General features: G+C 43.2%; 1 protein-coding gene across 1 annotated transcript; it reads right to left on the minus strand.

Annotated features, from left to right (window-relative positions):
• Window positions 1-1,505: 1,505 nt before the first annotated feature.
• GOT1L1 (glutamic-oxaloacetic transaminase 1 like 1) lies at window positions 1,506-8,586 on the minus strand. Its single transcript, XM_020985511.1, has 9 exons — window positions 8,328-8,586; window positions 7,417-7,598; window positions 5,146-5,257; window positions 4,624-4,733; window positions 4,343-4,435; window positions 4,095-4,245; window positions 3,561-3,726; window positions 2,573-2,715; window positions 1,506-1,885 (listed from the first exon to the last, which is right to left on the minus strand). The coding sequence occupies exons 1-9, from the start codon at window positions 8,440-8,442 to the stop codon at window positions 1,614-1,616; spliced, it is 1,344 nt and encodes a 447-aa protein (XP_020841170.1). The 5' UTR covers window positions 8,443-8,586; the 3' UTR covers window positions 1,506-1,613.
• Window positions 8,587-10,999: the final 2,413 nt, after the last annotated feature.

A 10,999-nucleotide genomic window follows, 5' to 3' on the forward strand; every position in this document is an offset into this window, starting at 1 on the left:
TCTGAGGGTAGACTCTGGTCAAGGACATATCAGCCAAAGAGATAAAGATCTTTTGGAGCACACCTACAATTGGAACCGAGCCATGTGAGTCCAGAGCTTGGGTTATATTTATTATGTACATTTTGCTGCTGTTTTACTTATAACATTTAATTTTTCACTTTAGCCAGTGGGGCAATTCCATTCAAACATTTGCCCTGCTTTCTCCTGATTGGCCAGGGCCTATCACCTGGAAGCTCAATCTACTAACTGACCAACCAGCTGTTACCCTAAGAAGAATATTCTACAAGGGTGAACTGTGCCAACCAATAAGTAAAGTATAATCTTTGAAGGCAATACTCATGGGTGTTGCCATAACCTCCAGGAAAACCATAAAACTCACTTCCATAGTGGCTTGGTAGAAAAGCAGAGTCCTTTCAACACCCCTGTATACTTGTCTTACTGTAGTCAGTCTTTGTCCTATTAGAAGCTTTCCGGCGCCATATTGCCAATATTCTTGTTATATTGTAAGCCCATATACATGCATATGTACATAGACACATATACACATGTATTTTTAGAGGTCTGTAATAGATGCATTAGGAATTCAAAAGAGAGTCCACTCATTTTTTCCACTCAACATTTTTAATTTCAGAAATCTAAATAAGAGTAAATAAACCAAGACATAAAAAAACTAATGCTCTTGGGCAGGCAAGCCAGCCTTACTGAAACAGTGAGGTACCCAAAGGGAGAGACAGGGGATCACATGGGCTAAGTGATTCAAACCACCTCAACCACCATTTACCCTTGGACTCCAATAACAGTCCCAGGACCATGAAGGCCCAGAAGCCCTGGGAATAGCAGTTCCTCCCTACAATCAACAGCCCTGCTTCCAGCCTGGTTCCCACAGCCATCATTGAGTGGAGCAACACCTTTGGAGGAGGACTTTGCCATCCTCACCACCAGCAACACAAATAGGTAACCCACTGCCACCTATAGGCAGGTACACCTAGAGCACTAGGGTAACAGTAATGCCTCCTCTGCACCTCAGCCCTGCAGACCCCGGGCCCTGCTTCTAGTCCAGCCCCAGCCGCTGTTATCCAGGGAAGCAACTCTTGTGGATGGGACACTCGGCAACTGCTTTTCCCAGGGCTGCTGCGCCTGCCTCCTCAGTGCAAAGTTCTTTCCGCCAAAGTCTTCGGCACTGCCAAATTATTCGGCCTCAGAAACAGATATGGTATTATCAGTAGAAATGACATTCATGAAGATGTCTTACCATCTGTTTTGCCTTAGAACCATGAGACCTTTCCATCTGCCTTGTAACAGAAATCTCATATGTGTGTTGTCTCCATGATAATCTTGTTTTCTAGTTGTACATGATGAGCACTTGATGCCTTCTCATTAATTAATTCATTGCCACCTAACCAGCCCACCTTCTTTTCCCACTATACTGCCCTTTCAGGATATCTTTTATGCCACTTCTAAGGCAAAAGCCATCACCCTTAATGTGCTGCAGCCTATTTCCGGGACTCTGGCATTTACAATATGGCACCTGGGCAATGGTTGTGATGAACAGGAAATGCTTTGCAAAGAAGAAGTATTGCAGAAAGGAGAAGCAGGCACAGGGTCTTTGAATACTACTTTTTACTCCGTAAGAGAGCAGCCAATCCTGAAAACTTGGTCCCTTCACCCTTCAACCCTGGAATGTGGAGCTCTGAATCCTCAAGTACCACCGAATCTGTGGTAGGTGGCTCCCTGGGCTGTGGGCCTAGACCTATTGCAAGGATGGCCTCGTTGATGCTCTGGGCAATGTAGTCAATGTTCTGATTGTTGATGCAGGTGAGGTTGAATTGTCCAGTCTTGGGGATGTAGATATGTTTCTTTGTGACCAGGTAATCCACCTGATCAACTAATGAATAAACATAGAGCCCTAGTGCCTAGACTTGTTATATTCTGCACCACCCTGCGGTACATCCCTGGGTCAGGGTGGGGTAAGGAAGAGAAAACCTACTTGTTCCTAGGGTTCTAGGAAGTTTTTAAGTCAGTATCACTTTTCTCAGGTATGAATAAAGATCTAGAAAGAGGCCTGTAACACTCCTAGGCCCAGAAGCCTCCCCAGAGTGGTTGCAACTGGATTAAAATGTAATTGGGGAATATTCAGCAAAATAAATAAAAATACAATAGAACATAGATAACATTAATATATAGTTTTCTAAGTCAACATGTGAGTTGCAGGGATCTTTATAGAGGTTTGGTGGCTCCTGTTGGAGTGTGATGCCACTAATCTAGAACATAGGCCCACTTGGAGCATGGGAAGGATGTGATTCCCATTGGTCCTTGAAGAACCATTCCCCAAAAAAATAATAAATAAAGTACTTTACCAAAGACCAGTGGATGTGCTCCCTAAGGATATTTTTAGCTGACCCAACCCAGGTTCTATGCATTTCTAAAATCTGGAGTAGGGTTATCCAGTGGGGATCCCCCAAACTGGCTTTTCTGTTCAAGGCAAACAAGGAGTAAAGAAGAAGGGCTATCACTGGAGCTGGGCATGAGAAGAAGGGTAGGAGAGGGGAAAAGAATCCCTTGTCCTATTTACCACTGATGCCAAGGAAGCTGTGCATCCCATCCTGCTCTGTGATATGTTCCCAGGACCCTGGAGTGCCTAGGAGTCGAAGCTTCTCCTTCACTTTCTCCCTAGTTAACATGATGTTCTCCACCACCCCTCTCAGACTTTTCTTCCTGTAGAACCCAAGGAACAAGAAAGAGATATGTAAGAATACTCAGCTGCACATCCCATTTCCACCTCACCCAAGGTTAGGGGTATCTGAGGACTTGCTAGAGGAAATAACTAGCCTTCCTACTTCGAGGCAATCCCATCTCAATTCTATTCTTTACAACACTGCCCAAATAAACTCCCCAAGGGACTATGTTGGGTATGTCTTTGAATATATACATTGTCCTGCATACAGCAGATGCTTAATAAATGTCTGCTGAAGGAATGCAGAATATATCATTTAACCAATCAGTCCAGGAGAATGGAAGTTTCTGGAGGGCAAGGACTGTTTCCTTTGAATCTCTGTATCCCAGCATCCCCAGAGCCATGTGTTTGATTAATATGTAATGAATTTAATTGAATGTAGGTTATGCTTATGTTGATATTCTGTTCTCAGCTTAATGGTTATAAGGCCTTCCGGCTTCATCAAGGGCCATTAAGGAATCAGAAGAGTATTTGAACCCAAATCGTACTTAAAAGTCCTGAACTTGTCAACAAATTCAACATAATAAATGCTATATTCTTCTTATGTCCTTTGAGTCCCATTCAAGTCCCTTGACCCAATACATGTTAGCTGGACTCAGTTCCCTGAACTTTGGTTTTCTTATTTGTAAAGTGGATAATTTTATTATACTACCCACCTCCCTCACAGGGCTGTTGTGAGAAAAGATGAGATGATGGGTGATAAATGCTAGATGAGCTGAACTAAAGTGAATTGAAATGAAGTGTATTCAGTGTGGGAGGGGGGGTCTCCTAAGCTCTACATTTCTGGCTGCTCTGCTCCCTTTCTATTTCTCGCCTCTGCTCTTACCACTCTCTTCTTAGGGCGGGGTTACTGAGAATGGTGGTGATCACTCTTGACCCCAAGGCAGGAGGGCTGCACCACATATACCGGGCATAGCTGTCCAGCTGGGAGCGAATATGCAGTAAGGCTTTGTTGCTCAGTGCCACAACAATCAGGTTGCCTATACACTCATCTGCATCAATCATAAACATAGCCATGTAGTCCAACAGAGCAATCAGGCCAGAGTGTGACTGGCCCCCAAATCCTCAGCTCCCTTTAGGCCCACGGTCCCTAACCTGGAGAGAGAAAAGCTATCTACCTCCAGCACTATGCTTCAGTCCCAAAGGGAACTCCATCCCTCTGACTCTAACCCAGCTGTATGAAGGAAGCCAGAACCCCCTAAAGCATCCAGGGGCTCTCCTACTGCTGCTACATCTTCTGGAACCCATGGTTTTCCCAGAAGAACGGTAGACTGCCAGCACGAATCTTGCCTCCATATGTTCAGCTTCAAAGTCAGCACCAAGCCCTCCCTTTCCCCACTGACCCAAGCCCAGATTATACCATAAAGGCCAAAAGAACTGGAAAAACACTGGCTGCAGAAGAACTCAAAGCCTTGAGTCACAAAATAGCGTAAAATCTTGTTGTCCCGGTCTGGGTCACCACTGATAAAGCCCTGATCCAGCACATCGAAAAAGAGAAAAATCTGCTTTCTCTGTAGGGGGAGAGGGAAAAATTGAGACAGCTGGGGAGAGAGGGTGCAGAGGAAAGAGATGGTAGTTCAAAGAGGAGAGCAGATAGGTCGGGCTCACCTTCATTACTTTAGCCAACTTTGTCCATTTTTTTCGGGGCAGGATGAAGCTCCCAGGATTGTATAGCACAACAATGCTTCTTTCAGGGGCATGCTGTAGGCAAAGATCACGTCAGCCACTCTCACCCTGTCCCAAGAGGTTGGTAGCAAGGATGAGGAGGGAAATTCCAAAGCTAGGAGGGAAGTATGGTGCTAAGAGGGGAGAGACAGATAAAATAATGGAGGTAGGAAGAGGGATCTGAGGAAGAAAAGAGAAGTAGGGAAGGGGGTGGGGCTTCCTACCTCCACTACATCAAAAAGTTTGCCTGTGTCTGAAGCCAGCCGATAAGGATCCCAGAAGGCATACTCACGAATAATAAAGCCCATTTCCTGGAAGATGAGTCCATGTTGCTCTGTGGGAACACACATACACACACACACCCTCATCCCAACCCACCATCGTCAACCAATACATGGGATATGGGGTAGGAGAGTAAGGCTGAAAGCTTTCAGTCTTGGAATGTGGGCCCATCATTGTCTGAGGATGATCCTCCTAACTACCAAGCAGATGACTTAGGAGCTTGGAATGGTCAAGGAACAGAATGAGGGGAAGAAAGTCTTAGCTTATTCCCAATTATCATTGGTGGAAAGTAAGGAGGAAAAGAAGTGGGATCTGCTCCTAAAGACAGAGCTGTAACAAGGGACCCTCTGGCAGCCTGTCATTCTATTAGGAAAACTAAAATCTCCAGAACAAATGAGTAGAAGAGAAGAAACGTGTGGACCAGGGAATGGGAGAGAGTCCCCTTCTCCTTTGGCACCACTTACCCTTTTGTGATGGCTGCAAATACACCACTCGGGGACCCCGATGCCAATCCTTGAGGAACATTGCCCCAAGCCGAATGGCACCACTCCCACCAATAGTATGCACACCCCCTACCTACCAGTAAAGAAAATAAACAATAACAATAATGCCTTTAGCTGTATCAAATACCTTTATATTCCACAAACTTCTACTAAACAACTGACTATGTGCAAGGCTCTGTGCTTGGCTCTGGGATACAAAGACAGAAAACAAATTGCCGCTGTCCTCAGTGAGCTTATAGTCACACAAATAAGGATGATAATATAAGGTAAAATGCCATAAGTGCATTGTCAGCATTATCTCTACTGCTCATCTGCCATTCCCCCCAAAAAAATCTCTACCCCTTCTGCTAGCTTTCCTACCTCATTCTCCCAGTTTCCCAGGCTCACTGACTCAGTTTCCTTTGATTCTTCTTTCTTCCTTACCTCACACATGCAATAATTTGACAATTCCTTTTTCTTTTACTTTTGAAATAGCTTTTGCATCCAATCCGTCTTTGGCACCCCCCACTTTAGCCATCCTAGTCCAAGTCCCTCTCTTTTCTGACCTACATTATCATAACAGATTCCTAACTAGTCTTTCAGCTTCCAGTCTATCCTGTCTCCAATACATCCCATCACCTGTCCATCTCTTTTCCTAATGTACCACTATAATATCACTTCTCTACAGAAAAATCTTAATTGGCTAATTAATTATCTAAGGCCAAAAGTCCTGATTCTGACATTTAAGACTCTTCACAATATAGCTCCAACTTACCTTCCTAGTTCTAATCTCGGAATATTCCCCTTGACACATTCTATATTCCTATCAAGTGGTACTCTAGTATTCTATAGCCCTCCATTTTTACCTAGCCCTCTCTCATCCCCATTCCTTTACTCATGACATCCCCCTTGGAATAGATTCCTCCCTAGTTCCAACTGTTGAAGTCTTTACATTACTTCAATGCCCAATTCAAATACTAGCTGCTTATTGAACTCTTAGACTGTATTAACACAGAGGACAACCACTTCGCTATTTTTCTTTTTTGTATCCCTAATACCTAGCAGAAGACCTTATACAGAATAGGTGCTTAATAAGTGTTGAATTTGAATTTCAAACTGGAGAAAGGAGGATGAGAGATTCAGGGTTAGAGGGATCACTCCTCGATGAGGAGTCAGAATAGGTCTCATGGAGAAGTGGAAGGAGAAAAAGAAGGAAGAAGGGGAAAAAAGAGGAGGAGGAGGAGAAAAAGGAGGAAGAGAAAAAGAATGAGGGGAAAGAGAAAGAAAATGAAGAGGAGGTCTAGAAGGAAGAGGAGAAAGAAAAAAAGGAGAGTTGGAGGAGAAAAAGGAAGAAGAGGAAGATAATGAGAAAAGAGGAGAAAGAGAAGGAGAAGGAAAAGGAAAAGTTCTGGAAAAAGAGGATGACCTCCTGAACTAAGCTGAGCCTTTATGGAAAAGAAGGATTTCAGTAGGAGAGGGAAGTGGAGGGAAGAGGAAAGGGGAGTTCATTTCAGACATGGGAGATATCCTGTATGTTTGGCTGGAACATAGAGTATACAAAGGAGAGCAATGAGAAATAAGGGTTAGAAAAGTAAATTCAAGCCAAATTATGTAAGGCTTTGAATGTCCAATTAAAGACTTTGTATTGTATCAATAGGGACCCCCTAAAGGTTTTTGGACAGAATATCAAAAAGTTTAAAGTGTTTTTATTGTTGTCTCATTGAGAGACAGTGGTTTAAAATTGTAACAACCCTGGATTAGAAGCCAGTAGACCCAAATTCTAATCTGGACCACACTCTTAACTAGGTCTAGAATCTCAGGCAAATTACTGAAAATTCAATTTCCTCTTCCTTCCTTACTGTGGTAACACTTGCCTGGAATGGATTGTTCTGTATCCACAGACGGTTCAGGTGGTTTGTTATGCTTAATTTTTTCCTTTGGTTGGGGATATAGGTAGTGAGAAAGTCAAGTTCACTTTCTGCTGCCACCCTCTCACTAGAAGTCTAACAGCCTCCCCAACACAGAGGGATTGCTCACTGGGTACCCCTTCCAGATGACCAAACAGTAAAGAACTGGGGTTGACCAATAATCGGGAGAGTTCCCCTAGTACAACCACATTTTACAGATAATGAAATTGAGAATTCCTCTCAATGAAAGGATAAATGGGAAAGCCCTCTGAAGCTCTAAAGCCTTCCAGGATGCCCCTTACTTTGCCAGTAGGGCAAAGTGAAGAAGAGAAAGACATCTTCTCACCCTGTTTTCCACAATGGCTGGGCTATGTTGGCCAACAAGTAGCTCTGTGGCCACACGAATGAACGCTTCCAAGCCGTGCTCGGGCAGGTATTCATAGCTGTGAGAAGGATCGTGGGCAAGCTTCATCAGGGTCTTGGGCACCACAGGTGGAAGCCAAGGAACCTCATTTACTGTCATGCAAACTGTGAAGGACATCAGAAAGAGAATTCTGAAAGCCACTGGTTTCTAGTAGTTTTCATGGCTTTGCCTAGAGCCCTAGGCAAAGGCCTAAGGCAAGTGGCCCTGCCTAGAGCCTCATTGTCCAAGGCTTCCCTTGAGAGTTACCTGGATAGGGGACCTTGAGTACCATTGTCTTTTTTTTCTTTGTAAAATAATGTACTATTAATGAGTGCACATAATTTCTTTTTACAAAGGTCACAGGTGAACTCTGAACCCATTTAACAGCTGAGAGGTGACATACATACATGCAGACTATGAGTAGCCTGTGTCAGACTCCACCTTTTTCAAATTATCAACCACAAGGATAAGATCCAGTTGCCTATCATATTTGGAACCATTCTTGATTCAAAGAACCTAGAAACTGAGCAGATGCTGGAAAGGGCAGCTAGAATGAGCATGTAGACTGGAAGGGGAAGGATGGGCAAAAAGGCCATAGTTTTTGTCATGTTTCTAAAAATATTATGAAGGACAAAGGAGGAATAGAAGGGAATGATGGAAGACCTGGATAATTTAGCACTATCCCTTCCCACTCATAACAGGACAGCCCTGTTACTAAGAAGAGAAATCACTGAGACAAAGGCTTGGACCACCTCTTCCCCCACAGTCCCCCTTTTCCTCCCAAGAATAAGTCAGAAACAGTTAAAACAATATTAAACACTGAGTCCCTGACCCTCAGCTCATGCAACATCTACCTTCATAAGCCAGGTACACCTTGTTGGGGTTGTCATCTTTTTGGAAGTCATCCAACAATTTGCCCACTGTCTTTGGGGCAAGGGGCACATCCAAGAATACAGAAAGGGTGGGCATAATTGAGATGAAAACTGGACAAAGTCTAACAGTATAGAGAACCACTTTCCTTGCTGTGTTCTCTTTGGAGACCTCCCACACCCACTTCTTTCCTTCTTTTTCCTAGTTCCTGCTTTCTTCTCAGGTAGTGTCAAAGGTAGCATCGAGAAGCTAGTTACCAGAGCAACATAATACCTGGATGTCAAGCACCATGGCAATAGTAGTCAACAAATGCAACTTGAACATTCCAAAAGAATGACAGAAATACCCAGTGAGAAATATGGATGATGTTAAAGATTGTCGGACTCCCAGAAATAAAAAATTAGATTCCCTTACCATTCACCCCCACCACCACTACCAAGAACAGAAATCAAGAGTAGCAAACCATCTGTATGAGGATATAGAGCAATCCCATTGCAGGTTACCATTGCCACAACAAGGAAGGTAAGATAGCTAAACTGTGAGAGCAAGAAGGGAGTTGCTGCTGCTGCTGATATCCTTGAGGAGGTCATCATATACTGTCCCACTAGGACTTCCTACAGCTGGCAAACAAAAGCTGGGAGAAATAAGATTTATTTTTTGCTGATGTTTTAAGGCCACCCTGTTGTTATATTGTTACTTTAGAAGTTGTCTTTGGAGGTTCTCCCTCATCCAAAGAGCCATTTGGGACCTCATCATGTTAAAGCTGTACAACTGCAGATGTCTGGCTTCCCAGGTGGCTTTCCTAGGTGCATGTAGTTGGGTTTCCTTTGTTGTATGTGTCTCTGTGGAAGTGCTGTTGAGTTGACTAAGGTCTTAAGCAAAAGAACTTGGCAATGATGACTTGGGAACAATAGCAGCTGTGTCATTGATAACATCTTCCAGGCTCTTCTTTTTTCTCTTGGAATGTGTCAAATCATAGAACTCTAACTGTGAGAAGTCATGGGAACCTTTACAACCTGTATAAGACCTTAAATGAAACACAGATCAGAACACACATTAGTGAAATGGAGGAAAGTAACAGCTCAAGTAGAAAAATATGTACAAAAAGCTTCTTGTTTTACTAAAGTAACCAAGCTTCCAACCAAGCCCGGAGTGTTTCACTTGTCATTGTGTCAATGAAGAGAGAAATGAAGTCATGTCAACTCAAAAAGCAAGTATTAAGTATGTACTATGTGACACATGCTGTGCTAAGTATAGGGCATACAAAAGAAGACAGTAACAGCCCCTGTTCAACCAGGAGAACATCACGCACAGTAACAGCAACATTGTACAATGATCAGCTATGAATAACTTAGTTTCTCTAAGCAAAACAATGATCCAAGATAATTCCAAAGGATCCATGATGGAAGATGCTATTCACATAAAAGAAAGAACTGATGGAGTCCAAATGCAGATTGAAGCATACTATATTTCACCTTTTGGGTGTGTGTTTTTTCCCTTTTGATCTGTTTCTTCTCTCACAACATAACTAATATGGAAACATGTTTATATAATTGTGTATATATAACCTATATAAAATTGCTTACCATTTTAGGGAGAAGGGAGGGGAGGGAAGGAAGGAGGCAGAAAATTTGAAACTCAAAAATTTTTTCAAAATGAATGCTTAAAATTGTCTTTACATGTAATTGGAAAAAATAAAATACTATTTAAAAATAGTCCCTGCTCTCAAGGGGCTCACAGGTTGATGGGGGAGAGAACATACACACAAATATATACGTTATATACAGGATACAAAGGAAATAATTAACAGAAGGAAAGCACTAGTATTTAGGGGCTCTGGGAAAGGCTTCTTTTAGACCATGGGATTTTAACTAGTACTTGTAGGAAGCCAGGAAAGGTAAGAGGTAGGGACGAAGAGAGAGAGGATTTTGGAACTGGGAGGTAGCCAGTAAAAAATACCCAGAGTTGGGAGATGAAATGCCTTGTAGAGCAGCAAGGAGGCCAGTGTTATTGGATTTCAGAGTATGTGGAGGGCAGTAAGATATAAGAAGACATGAAAGGCTGGAAGGAGTCAGGTTCCAAAGGGCTTTAAAGGTCAAGGTTTCATATTTGATCTTGGATATAAGAGGAAACCCCTGGAGTTTGCTGAATGATATAGTCAGACCTGCACTTTAGGATGATCAATTTGACAGCTGAGGGGAGAATGGGCTGCAGTGAGGAGAGGCTTGAAGCAGGTAGTCCAAAATAGAGAGCTATTTTGACAGTCTAAGCACGAGGTAATACTGTCTTACACCAGGATGGTGGCAGTATCAGAGGAGAGAAGAGGGAGTATGGATGATATGTTATGAAGGTAATGTTGACAAGGTTTAGCAACAAATTGGATATGGTAGGCGGATGGAGGAAAACACCTAGGTTATGAGCCAGGGTGACTGGGAAGATAGTAGTATCCTCAGGGGCGGAGCCAAGATGGCAGAGTGAAAGCAGTGACTTGCTTGAGCTCTCCTCCAAACCCCGCCAAATACTCATAAAAAATGGCTCTAAACAAATTCTGAAGCAGAAGAACCCACAAAAAGACAGAGTGAGGCAAATTTCCAGGCCAAGACAACCTGAATGATTGATCAGAAAGGTGTGTCGCGATGGGCTGGGAGCGCAGCGT

This window comes from Phascolarctos cinereus, unplaced genomic scaffold (genome assembly GCF_003287225.1).
Source record: "Phascolarctos cinereus isolate Bilbo 61053 unplaced genomic scaffold, phaCin_HiC Scaffold_2;HRSCAF=192, whole genome shotgun sequence".
Lineage (NCBI taxonomy): Eukaryota > Metazoa > Chordata > Mammalia > Diprotodontia > Phascolarctidae > Phascolarctos > Phascolarctos cinereus.

Bases quoted from the DNA above. Each gene is read 5' to 3' on its own strand.
- GOT1L1 (XM_020985511.1), bottom strand. From the start codon at position 8,442: ATGCCCACCCTTTCTGTATTCTTGGATGTGCCCCTTGCCCCAAAGACA. The intron at 7,599-8,327 runs GTAGATGTTGCA...TGTCCTTCACAG, and splicing joins GGTGTACCTGGCTTATGAAG to TTTGCATGACAGTAAATGAG. The intron at 5,258-7,416 runs GTGAGAAGATGT...CTTTACTGGTAG, and splicing joins CAGCCATTGTGGAAAACAGG to GTAGGGGGTGTGCATACTAT.